The sequence below is a fragment of the Anabrus simplex genome, chromosome 2 (genome assembly GCF_040414725.1).
Source record: "Anabrus simplex isolate iqAnaSimp1 chromosome 2, ASM4041472v1, whole genome shotgun sequence".
Taxonomy (NCBI): Eukaryota; Metazoa; Arthropoda; class Insecta; order Orthoptera; family Tettigoniidae; genus Anabrus; species Anabrus simplex.
Window position 1 is genome coordinate 790013030 of NC_090266.1, and position 26580 is coordinate 790039609.

The following is a 26580-nucleotide window of genomic DNA, read 5'->3' on the forward strand; positions in this document are numbered from 1 at the left end:
ACATTTGATAAAAATTCAGTCTCTTTAACTACAAATTGGGATAGAGAGTGCCTAACCCTCTCGAGCTCCCACTCTTATTGTTTTGAGGTGACTACGTTTTCATAACCTTTTTTCTTCTCTTCGTAATGTAATAAAGTTTTCTTATCGTGTCACCTCCTTAGTATGGGATTAGCCCTTGTGTAAGCGGCCTAGTGCCAAGTAGGTTTTAAAAGTGTATTAGGAGTGCAAGCTTCGCCTCCATTCTATTTGGTATTATGGGCCAGTAACTTAACCTGATGTTTTATTTTCCTCATGTAAAGGCCCTGTAGGTTGGGTATCAAATACCCCTGCCTTTTGGTGTGCCTTAAGGGCAGATAGAAATTAAGTTTGTCATGGGCACCCGCAGGATCTTTTCCAGGAGGGAGGGGGGGGGCACATTAACAATTTTCTTGAATATAAAAACCAATATAACGTCAGCAACATTAAATTGTTTACAGAAACTTCCAGTTATAACATATGCTAGCTGACTGTCAGTAATTTCAGTTTATGAATTAATCTAGTATGATATTAAACAATTGAACATCAACATCTTTAGAATTCCAGGGGGGGGGGGCAAGTGCCCCCCCTTGCGGGCGCCCATGAAGTTTGTTGTAGCCTTTGATAGGCTTGTCAAATTGAGAGCGGGTCTGCTCTTTTTCTTAACACTGTAATTAGGAGCAAGTGCTCCTTGTACTTAGGGGTTTTATGCCTTTCAGCAATAGTAGTTGTGAGCTGAGAGCTCAGGAATTATACTTGGGGCTTGAAGCCCAGATTTTGGTAATAACCCCCGAAATCTTGTAATTTCTTTGCACCTGATTTTGGCTTGTTGCTGACTTGTTATTTGTTGAGTTTTGAAAGTCTATATGAAAATTGTTAAACCTTGTTGTCTGTTGAAAATATAACCTTTGTCAAAGTTTTAAATTAACTTTGATTCTGTAGTTGAGACCTATTCCAGCCAGCACCTTCTTTCACCTCTGCTGTTCTACCAAAACTCCGTAAGAATCTGGGTGTTAACATAAGGAAAGATCTTCATTGGTGTAATCACATAAATGGTATTGTAAATAAAGGGTACAGATCTCTGCACATGGTTATGAGGGTGTTTAGGGGTTTTAGTAAGGCTGTGAAGGAGAGGGCATATAAGTCTGTGGTAAGACCCCAACTAGAGTATGGCTCCAGTGTATGGGACCCTCACCAGGATTACTTTATTCAAGACCTCTAATAAATCCAAAGAAAAGCAGTTCGATTTGTTATGGGAGATTTCTGACAAAAGATTAGCGTTACAAAAATGTTTCAAAGTTTGGGCAGGCAAGAACTGGGAGAAAGAAGACGAGCTGTTCAACTAATGTCGGTTTCGATTACAGTGCAGTTTTGAAATTTCAATGTTCACTTACAACTTACATTACGTAGGCTGATCAACAAAGATTTTTTCCTGTAGCTTCCTATATGCAACATATTTGAAAAGAACTGGTTTTTATGTATGATGTCCGTAGGTGGCAGCACTCTCGTATCGGTAGGTTGGTAGTAATTCCCTATTGTGTAGACGCTATGTTCATTTCGCATACCAGACAATGATTTACCAGCATGCAGTTCCCCTTCACACTACTGTTACTACACACCAGTATTGGCTACACTGAGGAAGCACATTGCAAAGAAACGACCAGAGCTTTCTCGGACTGGGTGGCGACTTCATCATGACAATGCATGGTCTCGCGTCGCAAATCAAGTCGTGCAGTTTCTGGCTCGATTCAACATTACCTACGTACCGCATTCACCTTATAGCCCTGATCGAGCACCCTGTGATTTTTTTAAATTCCCATCACTAAAGGCAAAGCTTAGGAGCATTAGATTCGAGAACTCTGAAGCAGTGCTCAAGGAAAGCGAGGTGATTCTCAAGGACCTGACAAAGCATAGTCTGCAGCATGTGCTCAAGGACTGGCAGAAATGACAAAACCACATTGTGAGCAACTGTAAAGTGACCTCAATGTTGTGAGATGGACAGTAGGCAATGGTACGATGATGAACGGGATTAAAAGTCAGGTTGTGAGTTTCACAAATAGGAAAAGTCGTGTCAGTTATAATTACTGTATTGATGGGGTAAAAAATCCTTTTGGGGATCATTATAACTACCTAGGTGTTAATATAAGGAAAGATCTCCATTGGGGTGATCACACATATATGATTGTTAATAAAGGGTACAGATATCTGTACATGGTTATGAGGGTAATTAGGGGTTGTAGTAAGGATGTAGTAAAGGAGAGGGCATGTAAGTCTCTGGCAAGACCCCAACTGGAGTATGGTTCCAGTGTATGGGACCCTCACCAGGATTACTTGATTCAAGAACTGAAAAAAATCCAAAGAAAAGCAGCTCGATTGGTTCTGGGCTATTTCCGACAAAAGAGTATCGTTACAAAAAATGTTGTAAAGTTTGGGCTGGGAAGACTTGGGAGAAAGGAGACGAGCTGCTCAACTAAGTGGTATGCTCCGAGCTGTCGGTGGAGAGAGGGCGTGGAATGACATCAGTAGACTAATATGTTTGAGTGATGTCTTTAAAAGTAGGAAAGATCACAATATGAAGAAAGCTGGAATTCAAGAAGACAAACTGGGGCAAATATTCGTTTATAGGTAAGGGAGTTATGAATTGGAATAACTTACCAAGGGAGATGATCAATAAATTTCCAATTTCCTTGAAATCATTTAAGAAAAGGCTAGGAAAACATAGGGAATCTGCCACCTGGGCGACTGCCCGAAATGCAGATCAGTAGTGATTGATGAGTTCTGATAGTTCGCATGGACTCGCTGAAACAAAAACTATGAAAGCATCATCTTTAAAAGAACTGGATGCTGAGTTATTCACATGGTTTCAGGAAAAGTCTACCCATTAGTGGTCCTATGATAAGGCATGCACAAATATTTCACGAAGAGATGGGGCTCTCAAGGACCTACCAGCATCGAAGTGTTGGCTACAGAGATTTCAGGACAGAAATGGCATTTGAGAATTACACATCAAAGGAGAAAACCTAAGTGATGATAGCAGTGAAGCAGAAGAATTTAGATAAGAGTTTAAGCGCATAACTGAGAAATACAATTTCTTTCCAAGTCAAGTATACAATGCCGATGAAACAGCTTTATTTCAAGTGCTTACCCAGTAAAACACTAGCAGCTGCTGAAGAGAAATCAGCTCCTGTTCACAAATCTAGTAAAGAGCATGTTACCATTTTGCGCTGTGCGAATGCTAATGTTGTTAGCTAAGCAAAAGATCAGTGTTCTTTCAGAGGAACAGTGATGAAATATTTTCCAGTAGATTCTCATAGCAAATCTTCATGGACGGCACACAATATTTTCAGGACTTTGTTCCGCAAGTCTGTTCCATGGGTTCAAGATTTCTTAGCGTACAAAGGCTTGCCACCAAAGGCCCTCCTTTTTTCTTGATTATGCACCCTCTCACTCTGTGGACACAAGAGCTGAAATAAGAGGGAGGAAACACATTTGTTTCCTATTTGCAGCCTAATGTAACATTAATTCAGCCGATGGACCAAGGTGCCATCACAACCTTCAAGGCGCATTATCAACTGGAAATTCTAGGCATCTTACATTGCGAAGAAACGTCTATGGTTGAGGTTTGGAAAAAATCTAACTCTTAAAGAAGTGGTTTATCATGCCCAGAAATCATGGCATCTAGTAACCACTGAAAACATGCTGAAAATGGTATGACTAAGAGCTCACCGATTTTCATGGTTCACTAATGAAGATCTGATCAAAGATATCTTTAAGACTATTGAAAATAAAATTTATTTTGGAGAAGTGGATGAAAGTAACATTAAGAAGTGGCTTTGTCTGACTATTTACTGCCTGGGTATCACATTTTAGCCGAAGATGAAATAGTAACAAGTTGTGAACAGGAACTCGGCAGTCAGCTGCGAAGTGAAGTTTGTGCTGACACATGGTGCAGACACTGACCGGTATTTACAATATCCAAACTATGATAGCTTGTGAACAATTTGTACCAGAAATGTCAAAATTGTAAAAGAAAACAAACGACCATTGACATTCTAATTTACTCTAAGCTTTATTTTGTTAATGTCAACAGGAATTGTTCCATTTGAAAAAAATGGAAAACTTTCTGAAGTAAATACATATTCGAATTATTAAAACCTGTATGGGCCAGAATTTTGAGTCCTTTGTTACACTTCATTTCTGTGAAAATAGTACATCAATAGCACCTTCCATTTCCAAAATATTTGGAGTTTAAGTTTCAGGCAATTCCCCCAGTATGTTGAGATTGAAAATCTGCACCGTTTGGGTGAGAATACTTCTCTACTCTGTTCTATGTTCAGCGAAGGGTTCATTAAGTTAATATTTTCTCGTATTTTATGTAGTCATTACTCTTTTTATAGGGTATAACAGGAGCAAGATTCAAGTTCAATGATAAAGTTTTAATCTGTGCATTATATACATATATTTATTGAATAATATAAAGATTACAAGGACACAGTATATAGATGTACTTGGTAATTTCTAGGCATAAAAATCTCACGAGGATATTTTTGCCCAATAACAAATTTCGCCAGGAAGTCAATTTAAACTTTGCTCATGAATGCCAGAAGCAATTCACTGCTTAACAACTGTCATGTACAAATCAGCACGCAGAACATAGTCCACTGCTATCCTGTCACTATGATTTAGAACAATAAATAATTTGAACATTATCTACATAACTTTTCACACAACAAATATTTTTGAATATGATACAGCTACTCAAAATGAGCATATATTTTTCAGTTTGAACTTGAAGTACATTTAACAGATAGTTCTCAGGCGATAAAGTGAATTGCAATTTCTGACTTAATTTATATTCCTGGCATACAATTTATCTGACATGAACATACATATATTGTCTGAACAACTAAATACTTTTGACCAGATCTGAATCTCTTCATACTTTAACTTGAACAAAATTCAGCACCGTGTTTCGTAGAGTCCACTACGGCCTATGTATCTTACCCATTTGATCACATCATGATCAGAGTAATTCAGCTTTGGTTCAAAGACTTTCAAGTAACGAACTTTGAATCCAGATGGAGCGAAAGGAACCTGAAATTTAATTAATATCTTGTATTATTTGATGAACAGTCCATCGTGAAGAAAAGCTGACAGTTACTACAAAAAAAGTTAAAATTATTGCAAGTACACAATTTATTTCAGAAGAACAAGCAACAACCAAAGACTGCACAACTGATTACCGTATAATCCCGAATACCACCCGCACTCTCCCCCCCCAAATATTGGTTCTAAATCTTGGGTGATATAGATGTTGATTTCCATAGGGAACATGAAATATTTGTCCTGAAGGAGTAAATTTATAATACCAATATAATGGTCCATTATTGGACATTATAAAAATGATAAATTATATTGGTATTATAAATTTACTCGTTCAGGACAAATATTTCATGTTCCCTATGGGAATCAACATCTATATCATCTGATGGCCAGGCAGGCATCAATTTTTGGAAGTGAGACAGTCTCCCATAGTGCATTGGCACTGCTGGTGGCTTCAAGTAGCCTATGCAGTGGCCTCCACGGTATGCACTAGCCTTGCGTCTCGGTAGGTGTGCTAAGGACCAACTGATGAGCCCAACTTAGCACATGAGGGCGAAACGCAGGCAACCAAGAATGAGTTAGCTGGAAAATTTATAATGTTCAATAACGGACCATTATATTGGTGTTATTCTAAATCTTGGGTGCGGGTCGTATTCAAGCCGTTCATTCTCATAAATATTTACGTTTACATGGAGTATTGAAATAGATTTGTGAAAAACTTGTACCAGAAATGTACTGAAATGTATTGAATGTATATACCACATGTAAATGGGCATTCAGGTCTTATTGTGTTTTAGTTGGATTCTAGAAAGAAGATTGATTTTTCTCAATACAGTTACAGTGGCATGTAAACACGAAATGTAAAGTAATGAAATACAGTAAATCGAAGAGCATGGGTAAATATGTGGTAAATATGAAAGCCGCTGCTGCGGATGCTCGATTGTCATTTGTTTACAAGTGTTGCTGGCATGCTGGGTGCAAGAATAGCTGATCTCGTGGGATATCGTACTTTGCCAGAGTCGAGACTGTTGGTTACGGAAGTCTACCTCGCTCACATTTGAGTTCCGTATCTGTCCCATGAAAGTGCTATCTCGATAGTAAGCGATGGATTCAAACCTGCGTCTGTGGTCATTTATTATGCATTAGAAACTTAAAGTTGTAAGCGAAGCTGAAACATACGTAAATCGTGCCGTTGGCAGAAAGTACGATATTGATGAATCATGTATTCGTGATTGGCAGAAGAAAAAACTTCTAAAAAGTAACTGCGATCGCAAAGCGTTCCGCGAGTGGAGCGCAGTGTTTCCGGAAATTTAAGAACGACTCCACAAATCTGTAATAGAAAAATGTGAGTTAGGATATGGTGTTTCTAGTGAATGTGTCAACTGAAAGCACTACAGATCTCAAAGAACTCTAAACACAGAGTTTTACTGCAAGCCGTGGATAGATCCGTAACTTATCGGAGAAAGGGACTGTACATTTGGAGACGAACCTCTTTCACAATGTCTCCCTGGGGCGTATGAAGAAAAATTAACGGCCTTTCAGCATCACATTCGAGGAAGCAAAAATTCTTATTTGGTGTCGCAAATTAGGAATGCTGACCAGACACATGTCCATTTTGAAATGCCGTTGGAAAATACAGTGGATACGAAGGCTTCTAAAAGTGTAACCGTCAGAACAGGTGGTAACGAAAAGCAACGATTCATGGTAATGTGCGTATTAGCGGATGGAACCATACTCCCTCCATATGTGGTTCTGCAAAGGAAAAATGCTTCCGAAAGGAAACATTGCCGTCCGGTATTATTGTTAGAACACGAGTCCGGCTGGATGGACGGTGCGTTAGTTGAGGACTGGGTGAAGTGCGTTTGGCAATGTCGCCCGGGAGCTTTGTTAAAAAAAAACGAAACATGCCTGTGTTGGATAGTTACCAAGGATATAAAACTGACGCCGTAAAAGATATAAAGAAAGAAAAAACCGATCTTACGATAATTCCCGGAGGACTCACTTCTATTCTACGGCCGTTGGATGTGTGCGTGAACCGGCCTTTCAAAACTGCAATGAAACAATTGTACACAAAGTGGATGTCCGATTGTGATCACGCGTTAACACCAACCGGACGAGTGAAGAGGCCTGAAGTGGGAGTAATATGCAGCTGGATGAAGACCACATGGGCATGCATTCCCAAAAATCTAGTCTCCAAGAGCTTTAAGAAATGTGGAATTTCAAATTCAGTGGATGGTAGTGAGGATGACTATTTGTGGAAAGATGCCAGCGACGAAAGTTCCTATGGTGAAACTTTAGATGACTGACTTGTAAAGGATCCGAGCATTGGATCGATTTTATTTACGATTTTTCTGACGGTTTTATTAACTGTAAGCTGTTTGAATTTATATTTGTGGTATATTTGAAGAAAATTAATGTATGCAAGTTTTGATTTTTTTTTCGTATTTTGCTGTCTCAAATTTAGGGTGCGGGTCTTATATAGTGGTAGGTGGTATTTGGGATTATACAATATTTTGTACACTGAAAGTTCCATTCCATACTCTGAAAGGGTTAATTTTTAGAGAAAAAAGTGAGGGGAAAACATGGTTAAGAGTAAATGGTGTAACATTTCAATAACATCCTTAAAAATACAGTAAAACATTGTTGACACAAAATCCAAAGGTCTGGAAAATCAAGAGTTAGTGTTAATTTTTTTGTGTGCGTGTGTTAAATGATTACCCAAATTTACAATTTGGAATAACAATCACTTTACAGTACAGTATCAGATTACTGGCGTAATGCAGTTATGACACCACATTAATAACTTAAGAGACAAGTCATTCTCGAGAGAAAAATACATGTATGTTTTGCTGTCCTTCACAGGAAAGAAAGTGCCGTATCACCTTGTGGCCACCTGTATTCAGTTTCAGTAAACTGAGCGGCAACTTAGGATGTTGGAGCAAAATACTCCAAAATATCCAAGATGGTTACAATTTCCTGGCGGCTAGGTGGAATGACAGCGCCCTCCAACAGTGTTTTCTTACATTAATGTGCATATTAATGAAACTAGTTTGTAGAGCAAGCCGTTTGTTGACTAACGTTCACGATTGTGTTACTGCACCAAGAAATAACTATGTTAACCCACTTACTCGTAGCAGCTTTAACTCACCGAGGACCATTGACGGCGTAAGATGTTGAATGTTGCGTGCATAGCAACGCTGTTTACATTCGGCATCTATGCATTCTTAGATCTTAGTCAGCGTTACTGGTTGTAATAGGAAGTAGGTTGACCGTGTTTCCTGAATGAGATCACCCTCGCTTCGCGTGGGCTCTCGATGATTCTGGTGAACTTATTCCTGAAATACTCAGATAGTGAAGGGGACCACAAAATTTAGATTCCCGAATCTAATAGGCCTATAGAGGAAAGTGAAGTGCCTGATACATATCATCTAGTTACTGTCCACCTGTTCCACCATTTACAGGGAATTCAGGTCCAAACGTTCAAATAGAAAGTGAGCAGGAATTACAAGTTACCGAGTATTTTCACGAATGACTAATTTTATCAGTACTGTCCCCTTCAAAAGTGGTAAAAATCATTTAAGGGAGAATATTTTATTTCTACTGTGAATTGGAACATTATTTCGTGAACCAGGAAGGGAGTTTTAGCACGTCGAGTCGACTAGAACCAGTCACCAGGTGTACGGAAATCCCAGCCAAGGGCGAGCAAGAGGGAGAGAGCAGATACCGCTAGCCAAGTAACCTTCAAATCAGCCGTGAATACCACGTGATCAGGCGAAATGTGTGTCAAGTGCTCGATCGATATTAGTAAAGGTATATGACGTCTGACTATGGCAACCAATCAAGTGATTAATTTGGTGTGAAGTTAATGAAGTGACCAATCGCTTATAATGAAAAGACGCACCCCTGTCTTAAGACGGTGAATTATGGATTTTCCTAAGGAAACTTTACTCTGAATTTTCTACCTCTGAACGCGACGAGTGGAGAATTATTCTGACTTCAACTACAGACGTGAAAAGACGCACTTTGCTCACTGGAGAACTTCGTCTTATTTAGAGCTTCCAACTTGTTGCAGATAGCAGTTCAGACATTCACGGATTCTACTTACAATCAACTGAAGATATTAAAAGATAAGTTGCTTTTCCATCTCGTCAAACAGCGGTGTGTGTTTTGGACTTGTCTCAGACTTAATTTTCAGTTTCAGCTTTCACAAGAACTTCTACAGAGGAGATCATTGGTTCGAGTGCAAGTCAGGATGCCTGTCTTCCTACGAGATGAATGGTATGGTTTCCAGCGCGCCAGCATGTCCTCAATGAACGAGTAGAATGTAAAGCAGCTCAGACGGGCGAGACCAGGATCGATGGTGCGTAACGTGGTAATGCACTAGGTCATCAGCCCGAGTTCTACGATCGACAGTCACCACCAAGTAATATTTAAACATTGTTATTCTTTCTTCCTATTTGTAAATGTAAAGTGTAATGATATAGCCTCTACTTATTTGCTTAGAAGAATTTCTATTAGTTAGAATTTTTTCCACCTCTTCTTTCTTGGTGAAGGTAGTTTGGGAATGAGTGTGTGTGTTTTGAACCTATTAGCTTGTTTGAGTGAATGTCATCGAGAAATGTTTCAACTGTCCCGAGTTCATGGTGGCAGGAGAGATAAAAGTAATACGACCTCAACGTTAAACTAGGACTATTTGAATAATTTTTATACTTAAATTGAGATCAGATGGGACAGTAATTTCGTGGATTCCATTATATCAGAGTTCATTCCTCGATTATACGACGTATGGTTGGATTCCGAGTGCGATAGAGTCATCTGAGATGTTGTGCAGTAGCTTCCGCATGTATGATCTTGCCCGGCCAGGGATAATAATAATAATAATAATAAAAATAAATTAACCTAGTTATCGCGTAAAGGAACACCTAAGGTCATGAGCATAATTATTATTGAATAAGGTTGATGTGCGCTCATTTATATTAATTTAGGCCTGGGAAATGGCAGTATCTGACCGATACATTTATATATATTTTTGCTGTGCTGTTATAATTATTTGACTGGTAGATGGATATTATTGAATTTAGCAGATAAGTTGTGCATCCATTATTGAGTCAATTTAAGAAGAAAATATGTTACCTGACGTAATTTCTTCGTTGTGAGCGCAGATTGAGAGCCACAATTATGGTGGAGAGGTAAAAATAAATATCGCAGCTCATGAACCGCGTGCGCGGAATGTTAATTCTGACCTGTGTTTAAGCAAATTTGTCGATGATTTTCGGATGATTTTTGCTCGTAAATTTTCCCTGAACATCGTCGTATGACTGAGTTCTTCAATAAAGTGATAATCATTGCTCTATCACATCTCAAGTTGATGAGAGGAAGTCCCCACGATATTGTCATCATGAGAATATTTTCCCTGACTTTGACTAAACATGAAAATAATAATCAAGGGCTAGCATTCGTGTAAATATGTATATAATATTTCCGTGTATCTTTGTGTGAATGTAGTGTGTGTGATTTATCTGTATTTTGCTTATTGTAAATTTACAGTCCATATTTGTGATGATGCTCTTCGTTGTTTCGTGGATTTTTGGCCAATTTTATGCCAACTTCAGTGGTTCACTGTTTGACAGAATTTAAACCTTTAGTGAATTTTATTCGTTTTTAAGGAAGAATAGGGTCTTAACTAGCGAATACATATAAATAAGTATAGGCCATGTCAGTGGATTGAACTCACAAAATCGAAGTTGTAAGAGTGACATAGCTAATTATTTTCAATTAATGGGTAAATGTAGGTTAACACGATGTCAAATTCCAAATTATTGTGTGAGGATCAACTATTGAATAATTATGAAAAGGAATTTATTAACTAGTCTAAAGGTCAAGGAAGACGATTCAACCATAATTTCATGGGAGAAATTTTTTTATTTAATTTTCAGAAAGGAGTGAAAATGATCATTTTCAAACTCGATTTAAGTTAAGTCCATTGAGGATGGAAATTTTATTTTCAAATTAGTTAATTATTAATGGAAGAGATAATCTCAAATTAATTATTATTAATCATTTGATTAATTTTCAACTAAAAATCTAAATATTATATTTACAGACTCAGGCATTTGCTGTTCCATTTATCGATGGAGTGCCCATGTTGGTAACTACATAAAAGAAGACAAGTCATATGAAAATCCCTAGATTTTGTAAATTATTTGTAGAATTTGAGAAGAGCAGTAGTTGTAATAAATGTGTGAAACCTATTTAGCTTTCTCTCATTTGCCACTAGTTCATCATCTATCCCTGCACTTTAAAATTTTCGCACAGCCGATAAGCGAACGATCTACCCCCTGGAGATCCTCGCTCACCGGCCGAGCTGAGCCCGGCATGACGGGTGCAGTACATGTGTGAACGGATTAATATATACAAGAGTGACGTAAGTGCGGAGCCCTGGCCTTTCACAAGGAATTCTATCATGCAATCCTGGAAAATGATTGATGCCTCGGAGTTGAAAAAGATTTTAAGGTTGATGTTCATCACAGGAATAGTCCAAAAGCCTGATAAGAATGTACTGGACCGAAGACCCTGTTTTTCGAACTCCGATATTTTCTAAAACTATGTCCCGAACACTCTTCAAATTCTCCGATTTCTTCACTTAAGATATGTAGGTGGATCAAAAGGTTAGTTGCACTAACGCGAAACAGCAGCGCGCTATGTGTCGCAAACGTGGGCACAGCGGAGAAAGGGACAGACACTGCCCACACGTCTGTTAGGCAGGTCGCTGTGGTGTCTTGTCTAGTATTGTGTGAATAGCGGCCAAATGCAATGGCGCGTCAACTGGACGTTCACTCCAAATATGAGGTGCATGCGACAATCCGATTCCTATGGGCCAAAAGGAAGAATTGCACTGACATTCATCGTGAAATTAGTGCTGCGTATGGGGAGCGGGCCATTTCTCAGCAAGGTATCATGTAAATGATGTAACTTTTTAATAACATCCTTAAAAATACAGTAAAACATCGTTGACACAAAATCCAAGGGACTGGAAAATCACGAGTTAGTGTTAATTTTTGTGTGTGTGTGTGTTAAATGATTACCCAAATTTACAATTTAGAATAACAATCACTTTACAGTACAGTATCATTTCTGTACTGTAAACATTTTGCATCCACAGTATTAACACTTGTAAATATTCATCACTACATCTTACGTAAGTTATGACTCAGACCATGTGTGTTTTAAGACTGATTGAGGCTGATGATGCCCAATAAATAGTGGGCGAAACATGTACCCTTCAAATTTCTGGTAATTTCCATGTGTATTTAACCACACTATAGTGGAATAAATAGTACTGAATAGGTGGCATTAAAATTGCTCCTTGTATAAACTTTGTGATAAGGTACCGTAAAGTGGTGTCAGCAATTCGAAGCCGGACGCACGGATATCACGGACAACCATCGCGAAGACAGGCCCGCAACGTCCAGGACCCGTGCAAAGGTCAATAGCGTGAATGCGATCATTAGACAGAACCGGCACATTAAACTGAGAGAAATCGCGACGCAGCTGAACATAATACCAATATAATGGTCCGTTATTGGACATTATAAATTTTCCAGCTAACTCATTCTTGGTTGCCTGCGTTTCGCCCTCGTGTGCTAAGTTAGGCTCGTCAGTTGGGACTTAGCACACCACCCAAGACGCAAGGCTAGTGCATACCGTGGAGGCCACTGCATAGGCTATTTGAAGCCACCAGCAGTGCCAATGCACTATGAGAGCTATGTCTCATTTCCAAAAATAGATGCCTGCCTGGCCATCAAATGATATAGATGTTGATTCCCATAGGGAACCTAAAATATTTGTCCTGAATGAGTAAATTTATAATACCAATATAATGGTCCGTTATTGGACATTATAAATTTTCCAGCTAACTCATAGCTCTCATAGTGCATTGGCACTGCTGGTGGCTTCAAATAGCCTATGCAGTGGCCTCCACGGTATGCACTAGCCTTGCGTCTTGGGTGGTGTGCTAAGTCCCAACTGACGAGCCTAACTTAGCACACGAGGGCGAAACGCAGGCAACCAAGAATGAGTTAGCTGGAAAATTTATAATGTCCAATAACGGACCATTATATTGGTATTATAAATTTACTCATTCAGGACAAATATTTTAGGTTCCCTATGGGAATCAACATCTATATCATTTGATGGCCAGGCAGGCATCTATTTTTGGAAATGAGACATAGCTCTCATAGTGCATTGGCACTGCTGGTGGCTTCAAATAGCCTATGCAGTGGCCTCCACGGTATGCACTAGCCTTGCGTCTTGGGTGGTGTGCTAAGTCCCAACTGACGAGCCTAACTTAGCACACGAGGGCGAAACGCAGGCAACCAAGAATGAGTTAGCTGGAAAATTTATAATGTCCAATAACGGACCATTATATTGGTATTATAAATTTACTCATTCAGGACAAATATTTTAGGTTCCCTATGGGAATCAACATCTATATCAGCAGCTGAACATGTCGTATGGCAGTGTGTTCGCCACTATTCGCGAGGACCTTGGATATCGAAAGCTGTATAAAAGATGGGCCCCACGTCTTCTCACCGATGAGCACAAGGGACAACGTTTCCAATCCTCCCTGGCATTTTTGCAACACTATGCCGCAGACGGCAACGGGTTTCTGCGGCGGATCTTCACAGGCAACGAAACGTGGGTCCACCACTTCACCCCCGAAACGAAGCGAACATCAAGGGAATGGGTGCACCCCTCATCACCACAACGAAAGAAGGCCAAGGTTCAACCTTTAGCCGGTAAGGTTATGGCGACAGTGTTCTTGACATGGAGGGTTCGCTGCACGTGGAATTCATGCTGATAGGAACGATGATCAACGCAGCGTTGTATTGTCAAACGTTGCACCGGTTGCGTAAAGCGATTAAAGAGAAGTGTCGGGCGAAATTGAGTGCCAGTGTGATTTTGTTGCATGATAACAACACCTCACAAGGCCCGCCAAACGAGAGAACTGCTGCAGCGTTTTAAGTGGGAGGTCTGGCAACATCCACTCTACAGTCCCGACCTAGCACCATGTGACTCATCTGTTCGGTAAGCTCAAAATGGAGCTCAGTGGTCGACGTTTCCAGACCGATAAGGATGTGAAGGCTGCTGTCTCTGAGTGGTTGCAGAACGCTGGAGGAAATTTCTATGCATCCGGCCATCGACAAGTTGGTTGTGCGTTCGCAGAAATGTTTGGAGTCTCTTGGAAACTATGTGGAAAAGTGACATTACAGTGTATGTCGTTATAGTCATGTTGCTGTTGTATAGGTGGTGGAATAAATGGCCGTAACTGGGAAGTGCTACTTATTTTCTGATCTGCCCTCGTATCACACCCTCCGTATCTACTAGAGGTAAGCACTAATTATGTTTCCAACATTTGTAGTTGACGAGAAATTGTCATTTTTATTAAGTTCTGCAAGTTAAGAGGGCCGGGCATGAAAATGGCTGGTCCAGGCCTTCAAAAGTCCTGTTGAGAACGAGGTAATGAACGTGTTAACATCCAAATAGAATTTGGTTTGACAATAGTTTAACTTTCAACTAAGTGCATTTCTTACATTCCTAGCTAAGAAACAACTTAAAAACACAAATAGCGCTGGTGGTTCAGGCTAAGCTAGATACAATGATGCAGGTGTCTATTGAAATTCATGTTAACTGAGGGGGACCTTCCATAAGAAATAATACACTGGGACCCTAATTTTGTTCATGTTAACCGAGTGTTCGTCTTAAGCAAGTTTGTGTTGAAGTTTTACTGTATTAATGATAGAAAACAGTGAACATAAAAGGAAGCATTAAACTAGAACATTTGATGAGGAACAATGACAATGATTTTTCACATGAATACCATATGCAACATATTGCCAGACCAATACCTAGAATATGAACAAGACATGACAGTTTACTACATATTTAAATAAACCACCACTAACTTAGTAGAACATCTGGATTGACTGGTAAACAAGTTCTGAAATTCTACAAGCATGATTAATAGAGACCGTACTTCATCGTCCCAGATTATAGAGAGACAAGGTTAGTTGCACAGAGACTATATTGATGCGACATCATAGCATGTGCGCTTGCAGTCGAGATTCTGAATTTGCTAGACATTGTTTAAAAGTAGGCATACAGTGGCATGAGAGGCCGATTCCAAAATGCATGCATTTGCAGGCGAGTGTAGAAGACTTCTTCCTTGTTCAGGGGGGGAACAATCTGCAAAGTGTTAAACATAGAACTGGGAAATCACAAAGATTGATGAAAATACTGGGACAGAAAAAAAACAGTGAAAATGTGACTATTACAGAGTTACCTAAAATGAATTGTGTGATTCCCTCGCTGCTGTTGCAAACATTTCACACAATGAAGAACGCTCCAGATGGGCCAGGTACAGAAAATGCTATATTGCAAAAAACCACACTTATTCAAAACTATGTGAATAAACAGTAAGCACTGCCTTGTCATAAACGAAAAGACAGAAGTGGATATTTTATATACACACCTGTAACATTCTCAGTACAAAAACCGAGTAACAGGAGAACACTGAAGCAGATACAAAGATTCACTGTTGTGTATTGTAACTCAAAGAATGTATTTCAAATAAATATTGTATACAGCATGTATTTCATCAATGTAAGCCTATATTTTTAATAATAATAATAATAATAATAATAATAATAATAATAATAATAATAATAATAATAATAATTATGTTTTATAACCCAGCCAGCGAATTGTTGCCGGTGGCAGAAATCTGAACTAATGCGCTCCGCCCAGCTCCACGCCTGCGATAGAAGTGCAGTTGTCGCCAGCGAAACCCATTGCATGTCGTGTGAGTGAGTGATTCGTGCGTTGTAGGTAAGTATACCTGTGTACTTAAGTACGTACGTAAGTGAAAAAAGTTAATATACTATATTTTTCATGGAGCAGTAGAGTAGATGTACTTTAACATATAGTACACAGTACATAGCACGAATAATAATAATAATAATAATAATAATAATAATAATCATGGAAACGGCGAAACAGAAGAAAGGGGGGAAATGGACTCATTCCGCGGAGAAGAAAATTATATACAATGTCGTGCAGTTTTGCAAGCAAGAGAAAAAAGAGAACAAAGTTTATACCTCTTCAAAAAACAATTTTAAGGGCGGCACATATGGTTGGTAAGTCCGAAAAAACCGTAAGAAATATTTTGAAAGACATTGAAAAGGCGGAGCAAACCGGCGAAAAAAACTGCCTGAAAGAAAAGCGATTTCTATAGATGACTTTGGTAAATGTCCTATTCGTAGAAAATTCCTGGAGTATTATGAACAAAAATTCCAACACTGCGGAAACAGCTTGTATTTGCGAAACATGAAACACAGTTTAAGGGAGGAAAGGAAACTTTCCGGAAAATTGTAAAAGAAATGGGGTTTTATTTCCGGAAGTGTAAAAATAGGCGAACTATCCTCGCAGAAAGATCAGACATTTTTGCTACTAGACGTGCGGACTACTTACGAGCTATAAGACAAAGTGAAGGGTCCAAATCAACCAGTAGTGTACACGGATGAAACGTGGGTTCATACACACTACACTGTAAAAAAATGTTGGCAACATGAAGATGTCGCAGGGGTTATGACGAATCACAGTCCAGGACAACGAGCTATTGTTGTCCATGCGGGAAGGAAAATGGGTTTCATAGACGGAGCAGATTTAATTTATGACTCAAAATCCAAATCACAAGATTACCATGATGAAATGAATAGCTGCAATTATTAGAAATGGGTAAAAGATAAACTTATTCCAAATATTCCACCCGAGAGCATAGTTGTTAATAACGCGTCCTATCATGCTGTTGCAAGTCAATAAAGCCTCCCACTAATGCATCTCGTAAGGCTGAAATGGTAGACTGGCTTACTCAGCATAACATATTCTGATCCCACTCGGAGACGAGATGAACTTTTTAAACTTATAACACGTAAAAAGCCAAAACCGGCATATAGAGTTGATACAATGTTAGAACAAATGGGGTTTACTGTCTTAAGGCTCCTCCGTACCACTGTGACCTTAATCCGATTGAACTTATTTGGAATTTGTTACAACAAAAGATTGCTGCTAAAAATGTCTCTGCTATTAGCTTAAAAATCCTAAAGGAACTGACCAACACTTCTTAACGTGAAATCACTCAACAGGACTGGACAAAAGCTTGCGAAAAAGTACGAACAATTGAGGAAATTTATTGGTACAGGGATGGGTTAATGGAGGAAGCTATAGAAAATATCATGAATGTTGGCCTTGACAGTGACGATAGTGATGATGAAAAGACAAATGGAAATGAGTGTCATGACAACACTGAACAAAGTGATATGGTTACTGATACTGCAAGTGAACCTGGTACGGACAATAGTGAGAATAGTGAGACCGACACAGCTGATGAAAAACCTGGTATGTATCCTTTGTGTGCAGGACCTTCGTCTAGTACAATGTAACTTCAAGCAGGTTAGTGGTACTGTTCTCATTGTATGACTAAGGGCGTTCCCCCTCTTGCCCCTCTCCCGAACGCAGCAGCCTTACCGTGGCGAGCTGACGTAATGTATACACAACAGCCCTGCTCCATGTCTAGCGGTAACAATTCCCTGGTGGAGTAGTACATCCCACTAACTATTTTTACAGTTTTTAGAGATGCTAAAGTGCCAGAAGTTTGTCCTGCAGAGTTCCTTTAAGTGAAGTGCCAGTAAATCTACCAACACAGGACTAACTTATTTGAGCACCTTCAAATACCACCAGACTGAGCCAGAATCGAACCTGCCAACTAGAGCTCAGAAACCCAATGCCTTAACTGCCTGGGCCACTCAGCCTGGCCCTATATTCTTGATAATATACATAGTAATATTTTTTTTTGCTGGTGGCTTTACGTCGCACCGACACAGATAGGTCTTATGGCGACAATGGGACAGGAAAGGCCTACGAGTTGAAAGGAAGCGGCCATGGCCTTAATTAAGGACAGCCCCAGCAATTGCCTAGTGTGAAAATGGGAAACAACAGAAAACCATTTTCAGGGCTAATGACAGTGGGATTCGAACCCACTATTTCCTGGATGCACGCTCACAGCCGTATGCCCCTAACCGCACGGCCAACTTGCCCGGTCATAATTTAATAATAATAATAATAATAATAATAATAATAATAATAATAATAATAATAATAATAATAATAATAATAATAATAATAATAATAATAGAAATTCAAGTGTACATAGCATAAATAATGTGAATGTAGTATTAGTGTAATAAATGTTAAAACTGTTAATGTTCTGTTCCACCTAACTATGTCAAATGGGAGTGACACCACCAGTTAGACGAGATTTTACTTGCTACATGCATGCATGTCTTTACAACTGCAAACACTCCAGTAATACCCTAATCTTGTAGCCTACTGGGATAAGAATGGTCTCTGATTATCATGTTCTAGCCTGTTTCAAACTACCAGTCAAATTCTGCCATCTTCCCAAGATACCATCTGGTGTCATATAGAGGAATCTCTGTAAACAGGCTTCATTAACCTCCGAAGTGATACTGTTGCATCCAATGTCTGCTAATCATGGAATGGGTCGATTATGAAAACTGTCACAGTATGTAATGAAATGGCGTATGGCTTTTAGTGCCGGGAGTGTCCAAGGACATGTTCGGCTCGCCAGGTGCAGGTCTTTGAAATTGATGCCCTTAGGTGTGTCACAGTAATAGAGCTGCACAAGGTAGAAAGACAGCTTTCAAACATCTTTGATGTCCTGAAGAAGCTTGACATCACCAGAATGTGAACTCAGCGAACAATCAATTTGGTGAGACTGGGAGTGAATGTGACCCGAGGTCTGTTAGGACAGAAGAAGGTACACAAAAAATGGTTATCTGAAAATTCTCTTTACAGATGAGAAAGTTTTCACAACTAAAGAACATTTTAACTGGCAAAATGATTGTGTCTACCCCAGATACAGCCACAGCTCATCAGGTAGCTCTGAAAATCCATAAAGCTCATCATCTGGCATCAGTAACTGACTGGTAGGGAGTTTCCTACGGTGTTTCAGACATTCAAGAAAGGTGTCAAAACATGGCATGACATTAATTCAATGTGCACTGTTAAGTAACCGTTAAACATGAGATTATCTATTCATCCCATCATTTCAAGTTCTTCCGTTTCCATAAGCAAACCTATTTCACTTTGAAGCTTAAAATACATCATACAGTAGAACCTCAATTATACGTTCCCGGAAAGCACAGTTTCTTCGATTATTAGTTCAAATTACGCGGTCCCGCGAGCATCCTAGTTAAATCACGTTGTAAAAATCCTGCATTATCTGCTCCTCGAAGAAACGATTTCCTGGATAAAGCTTCCAGAAATTTCAGTTCTATCAACGCTAAATCCTCGATCCAGCGTTTTTCAAGAAACTGTATCTCACGAAAGGACAGCTACGGCATACTTATGGATCGTAGTGTTAACGTTTCGTCATTGCGTTAATTAGAGCAAGTACTGTACTGTATTGTAAAAGCTATCGGCTGTGAACTTGCATACCATCTTAGCATCACATTTGGGTGGTATTTTTTAGACAATCCTCTGAAATCAAAGCAGAGTGTGGCCACAACAATTGGCAGGAGAGAGAACGCATTTTGACAGCTCTACTTGCAGACAGAACGAGTTTCATGAAATGTTCATACTTTAACATCCACATTATGTACAGGTTTAGATTTTTTTCAATTGTATCGCTGAGCACGTTTTTGGCACTTCCCTCAGGGCAGTGTATACTTACTGGGCTTTCAGACAGGAATCACAACGGCTCCTTCAAACACAAATTTAGTATTTTAATGTTATCGTACAGGTATACGATTATGTTATGGAGACCAGAACAGATGTTTCACCTTTTATACATAAAGCCATGGGAGGTTTTGGGATTGCCTATTACTGTTTTGGTCCTAATATAAGACCGGGAACTTTACGTTTTTGTGTTAAAATGATATAAAAACTTAAGTAGTTTTATTTGCACACGTTACATTCAAAAAGTTGGTATAATTTCCCACTCGTTCTGACTTGTACAGCGAGTGCACTTTCCAGCTGAGCTCAAGGTCATGATTAACTGATTTCCGAAGTTTTGATATTTTTTCTCTCTCCAATTCGATTGCCGACGGGCACAATTGAATATAATGCATTCGAGAACTTTTGAGAAGTAAAAGGTTCCATGGAACAAAATGAGATTAATTACTTGTAACTTTTGAGAATCTATACTTTCATTCGAAACCATACTCTCGAGTTCAACATAATCTTTAAAAGTCAATGTACACCTAATTTACGTGGTACAAGATTTCCAGAAACTGACTATGAACAGCATATCGGTGACCAAATTACAATGGAAGATTTTAAAAATGTGATTTTGCCATCCTGATGGACGCTTTTGGATCTAATGTGCTTTAATTTATTAGATTAGAGAATTAAAAACTACTTGTGGTCGACTGTAGTTTGGCCGGGTGTTATTAGATTTTTCAAGGAGTTTGGCTGATCAAAGTTGTTTAACTGAAAAAAGTTCTCACAGGAAACTGACCAAGTTTCCCCGGTACAACTGAATGTAAAGTTTCGAGATTTTTAATTCTCATACCAGAAATTAGTGCTTGAAACCAGCCTCGCAGTCTAATTTGCATGCGTCTCACCCAGAGGGCCCGGGTTCAATTCCCGACCACGTCAGGCATTTTTACGTGGATATGAGGGCTGGTTCCAAGTCCACTCAGCCTATGATTACCTTCAATTGAGGAGCTATCTAATGGTGAGACGGCGACCCCAATCTAGATATCCAGGAATAATTGCCGAGAGGATTTGTTACACTGACCATGCGTCACCTCGTAATCTGCAGGTCTTCGGACTAAGCAGCGGTCGCTTGGTAGACGAAGGCCTATTGGGACTGTAGTGTGGTTTGGAGTAGGAGTGTGTCAGATTATAATTATACAAATTTCATTGTTGTAACATATAGCCAAATTGTTGAGGGTTCATTCGTTCCCAGATATTCAGTTTTCCCATGTTGTACGTTTCTTTCCCCGGGGTCCCACCAAAAATGGAGAATTGAGGTTCCACTCTACATACATCACTATAGACTTATGCTTTTCAGAGTTCAGTCTACAAGAGTCTGCGAATTTACTCAACACTTCCACAATCCTCTATTTGTAATTAGCTCTGGGCCCTTGTTCAGTCCTATACCTCTTATTGTCATCTTTGCCCGTCTACCTCTTACCCTCCATGAGCAGTCCAGTATTCCCCTAGGTAACCTATCCTCCTCCATTTGCCACACGACCCCACCACCTAAGCCGGATTATGCATATAGCTTCAATGATAGTGCTCATTACTAAAACATTATTCTCTCATTTCGAGCACTCTGCCATTGTTTGCAAACGTTTATAACAATTCATTCTCGCAACTTTCATGTCTGTTACGCCTACCTACACTTAGTCTCAGTGAGGATCACTCCAGGAACAGTTTAGGGACCATGGTCGATAGTGAAATCCTAGCCGCCTGAGCACAAGGAGAGCCATAACTAAGAATATGTCAGATGCCCACTACCATTCCATAGCAACTGGTATTGTGACTCAGGATCACTTATCACAACATTGCCATTGCCCGTGGTTCACGAACTAGGATGCGACTACAGTAACCCACAACATAAACCATAGCTTAGAAAAGAAAAAATTGAAGTTCAGCTAGAGCACTGTGTCAGGCATCAAAAATTTAAAAGTTCCTTGATAACATTTAGTTCAGCATCTACTTTATGCACATGTATTGCCAAGTGAGCCACATTATCATGCCAGTACTTGCAGCCAGGGCAATGAAAAACTTTACACTGTTTCATTCCTTGTTCTAAGATGCCTGCAAGCTCTGTAACACACCAAGAAATCACTGACAACAATAGTCACATTTTGGAGTTTCCTTTGGACATAGTATAGTTGATGCAGTCATTAGTCATTAAGCAACTTTCAATTACTTCAACACTGAAAAAAGAACCCAGCTTCTTGTAATTTTCAATGCGATGTGTAAATAACCTTACATCCATAAAAATATATTTCTGTGAAAAATATAAAGTAGCTGAAAAATTTGCCAGCCTTCAAAATGATCGAGTCTGCACTCTGTTCCTTAGCCTATAGAATGCAACTGCAGATGAAATCATTATGAAGAGTTTGAAAACACATGGAAGCATGGCTCCGAAGAACATACCACTAAAGACGTACAAGCCAAAAATTCCTATGGCACACATGATAGGGTTTTGTCTGATGAAACCAGAGGAGTTACACGAACACAACAACATTGTGAGATTTGTATTGTTAGAAGTCTGGTTCCTTGGCTAAAAGGTCAGCATAATTGCCTTTGGTTCAGAAGGCCCTAGGTTCTACTCCCGACCGGGACAGGGATTTGGTTCAAGGAGTGGGTGTCTGTGCTTTCCCCAATATCCCTGCAGATCATACACCACACACAACACTATCCTCCAGCAAAATAACACGGAGTTCCCATACATAGCAGATACTACTCAGTCTTGGAGAATTTGCCTTACAAGGGCTGCACCTGGCTAGCAATAAATACATGAAATTAAACAAATTTGAGAGTTCCGAGTCCTTAAAACACGCTATACACATTAGAAATGAGGTGCAGCAAGCAAAGAGAAAAGTTAGACAACTGTCCATAATGGCTCAAATTGTAAATATATTAATAGTTATAAAATATCACAATGTGATTTCTTAGAGGTGCAGTGATATATTAAAAAAAATCATCAGTTTGCTCTCAGTATTTGCTCCCTTTGATTGCATGCCATAAAAATATGAACAAAAAGAAGGGAAGATGCAAATTACATGTATTAATGCAATTATAAGAATATGTTCGAGCTAAGGTTTGTAATAGTAAATTCCAAAAAGCAGCAGTAATAATGAAAAAACATTTTTCAGGTGTGCACGATTCTGAACTGCAATGAAAGGTAATAATTTACATAATAGAAACACATTAATCCTTTATCCAGTATGATAAAAATACTTCAGCATTACACCTACCTCAAAATTCATTGAAATAGGTGGACGAGTCCATTTCTTCTTTGTATCAGTTTCAAGAAGTTCAATTTCTGCAGAGAGCTGAGTTTCCTTCATTCCAGCCATTCGCTTAATTCTGTGAAAAACAATATAATTCATAAACAAAGTACTATGCTATTTCTTGGGGCTAGAAACAAGACTAAAGACAACCATTTCTACAGTCTAATCAATCACCACTGATCTACATTTAGGGCAGTCGCCCAGGTGGCAAATTCCCCATCAGTTTAAGTGTTTTCTTAAATATAGTATTCTATATAGCTGCATACGCAACTATTTAAAAATTAACAGTTTTTGGTCACTTAAATTCAGTTACCATTTGCAATTTCACATTTATGCAATTTTACAAACAAGTCAACAGACACTAGGTCGAAGACGGTAGAGACAGAAACAAACAAGTAAACTCCGTAACCAGAATAAATTGGACAGGGGTCACACCAAATGTACATATCTTTTAAAAATTTAGAATAAATTTACACAACGAACAATTAAATAGGGGTCGTACTTCAAACTATCCGTCTAAGTGAAATACTGAACAAATTCGACCATAGTTAGCATAAATTCTTCTAGCGGACAATAAGAATGATCTAGAAGAATGAAGGATAACACACAATCAAGACAAGTGAACTGTGCATTGAGTGAAACACAGCTGAAACTAATGAAGAACGAATGTAGTGCCATAGAAGGAAGTTTAGGAAGTTTTAGTTTAGAAATAGCTTTTTAATTTGTATATCTAATTTTAACACCCCCCTCCCCCCACCCCTCCCTCACCATTAAGTGTCATTTACCAAACAATTTTAATTATCAAATGTTTTTATGTTCTTTCGCCTAAGCTATAAGATAAGCAGCTGATGATGATTGCCAAGCAATTGAAACATGTACTGCAGTTTTTAATGACAATTTAGCCTAAAGTTAAATAATAAAAGTATCGATCAGGTGGAAAAGTTTACTTAATTCTTATTTGAAGTCAACAGAAGGTACAGACTTTTACATAAATAATGGACACACATTAGTACAGAAGTTTGATTTTTCTGTACTAGATTTATACAGACCCACAGCTGGCCATACACGGAAAGGAACCGTGACAGACAAGGCCTTTTGTGACGCGTTCCGACAAGCTAGGAGTGCTCGTTAGTGAGCAAGATCAGTTCGAGGCATTATCTGCTACAGGCGAGACCTGTTGTCAGCGCCTCAACGGAAAGACCACGCCTCACAGATCAACCCTCTTGTAAGAGAAACTGAGTGAACAAAGGCACTGCTAGAGATATTTATTGAAATGTACAAAGAGCGGCAGTGTCTCTTACAATTAAAACATGAGGTGTCGCAATCAAGTGTTCTTCAGTATCCTTTCCTCCTTCAGCTTAGAAGCTACAATATCCACAGTAAATACGCTGTCAACTGGACTGTTCTCCAGTAATAGCTACGCAAAACAAGTCATTTTCTTACTACTGGCTTAACGTTGCACCGACACAGATAGGTCTTATGGCGACGATGGGATAGGGAAGGGCTAGGAGGTGGAAGGAAGCGGCCGTGGCCTTAATTAGGGTACAGCCGCAGCATTTGCCTGGTGTGAAAATGGGGAAATCGCAGAAAACCGTATTCAGGGCTGCCAACAGTGGTATTCGAACCCACTATCTCCCGGATGCAAGCTCTCAGCCGCGTGCCATTCACCACACGGCCAACTCACCTGGTACATGCTTACCTAACAGCAAATCAATCGCTGTGGTCCATTCACAAATAATTCTTGTAATCGTCCAGTTTATTTTCTCTCAGGTGTTTTATCAGACTCATGTGACTACAGCTGCCTCACTCTCCTATCCATGATTACATCCATTTCAATCGATTTTTCTATTTGCACGATTTAACATGTAGCAAAATGCACATTCCAACAGTCTCAACAGCAATTCCCCCCCTTTCTGGACACTGTCTGCTTTGATCCATCGCACAGTTCTAAGTATGGCAGACCCGACCGACATGGATTTCAAACTAGTTTGAAAGGCCAGCGGCTTGGCCTGCCGAGAACAAAGGGATCATTCCATTAACGGGAGGGTCTGGAATGTTGACAGATTATGTTGTATAACACGACAGGCTTGGTGTCACAGTTGATGGCGAGCAGCAGGCCGGGTCTCTGAAGGTCACGCCTAGCAGGCGGCCTGTCGGATCTGGCCCCAAAGGCGAGGCCTGCGAAAAAATCTGTCCGTGTATGGCCAGCTAATGAACTGAAAATTCAGCAGACTTCATGGTTGCTGGCATATTATCCGTATGTGGGTGTAGCAAGGTGAAAAAACTCTACATTAGACACCAGGGGTCACAAGTGAAGAGGTGGTAGTAGATAGCTCATCATTTGTCATTACAAGAAACACACACGCTTTCTACATACATACATATATACATAATGATTATAGACCATTATGCCTTTCAGCATTCAGCCTGCAAGCCTCTGAATTTACTAAATGTCACGACAATCCTCTACTTGCAACTAGTGCTGTGGCCTCATTCAGTTCTACACCTCTCATTATTAAATCGTTAGAAAGCGAGTCTAAACATCTTGGTCTCCCTCTATTTCTCTTACCCTCCATAACAGTTTATTATTCTCCTAGGTAACCTATCCTCCATACGCCTCGCACGACTCCACCAACACAGCCAGTTTATGCGTACAGCTTCATCCATCGAGTTTATTCCTAACTCAGCCTTTATCTCCTCATTCTGAGTACCCCACTGCCACTGTTCCCACCCGTTTGTACCAACAACCATTCTCGCTACTTTCAGGTTTGTTACTTCTAACTTATGAATAAGATATCTTGAGTCTACCCAGCTTTTGCCCTCGTAAAGCGAAGTTGGTCTGAAAACAGACCGATGTAAAGATTGTTTTTCCAGGAGTTGACTTCCTTCTTACAGAATACTGTTGATTGCAACTGCGAGCTCACTTCATTGGCTTTACTACACCTAGATTCAATCTCACAATATTACCATCCTAGGAGAACACTCAACCTAAAAACTTGAAATTATCTACCAGTTCCAGCTTTCTATCACCAATCTGACATTCAATTCTGTTGAATTTCTTACCTACTGACATCAATTTAGTATTCGAAAGGCAAATTTTCATACCATACTCATTGCACCTATTTTCAAGTTCCAAGATCTTGGACTGCAGGCTTTTGGCACAATCTGCCATTAAGCCCAAATTGTCAGCAGAGGCCAGACTGCTTACTACATTCCCACCTAAACGAATCCCTCCCTGCCACTTTATACCTTTCAGCAGATGATCCATGTAAACTACGAACAGCAAAGATGAAAGATTACAGCTTTGTCTAACCCCTGTAAGTACCCTGAACCAAGAACTCATTCTACC

At 39.5% G+C, this 26580-nt stretch overlaps 1 protein-coding gene across 1 annotated transcript in view; it reads right to left on the reverse strand.

Moving 5' to 3' along the window:
- Positions 1–4430: 4430 nt before the first annotated feature.
- Positions 4431–26580, reverse strand: part of AP-2mu (adaptor protein complex 2, mu subunit) — a 127089-nt gene continuing 104939 nt past the window's right edge. Inside the window, exons 7-8 of the mRNA XM_067141479.2 lie at positions 23196–23307; positions 4431–5109 (exon numbers count right to left, since the gene is read on the reverse strand). Of these exons, the coding sequence (XP_066997580.1) occupies positions 4975–5109; positions 23196–23307 (247 nt within the window). The 3' untranslated portion in view covers positions 4431–4974. The remainder of the gene's footprint in view (positions 5110–23195; positions 23308–26580) is intronic.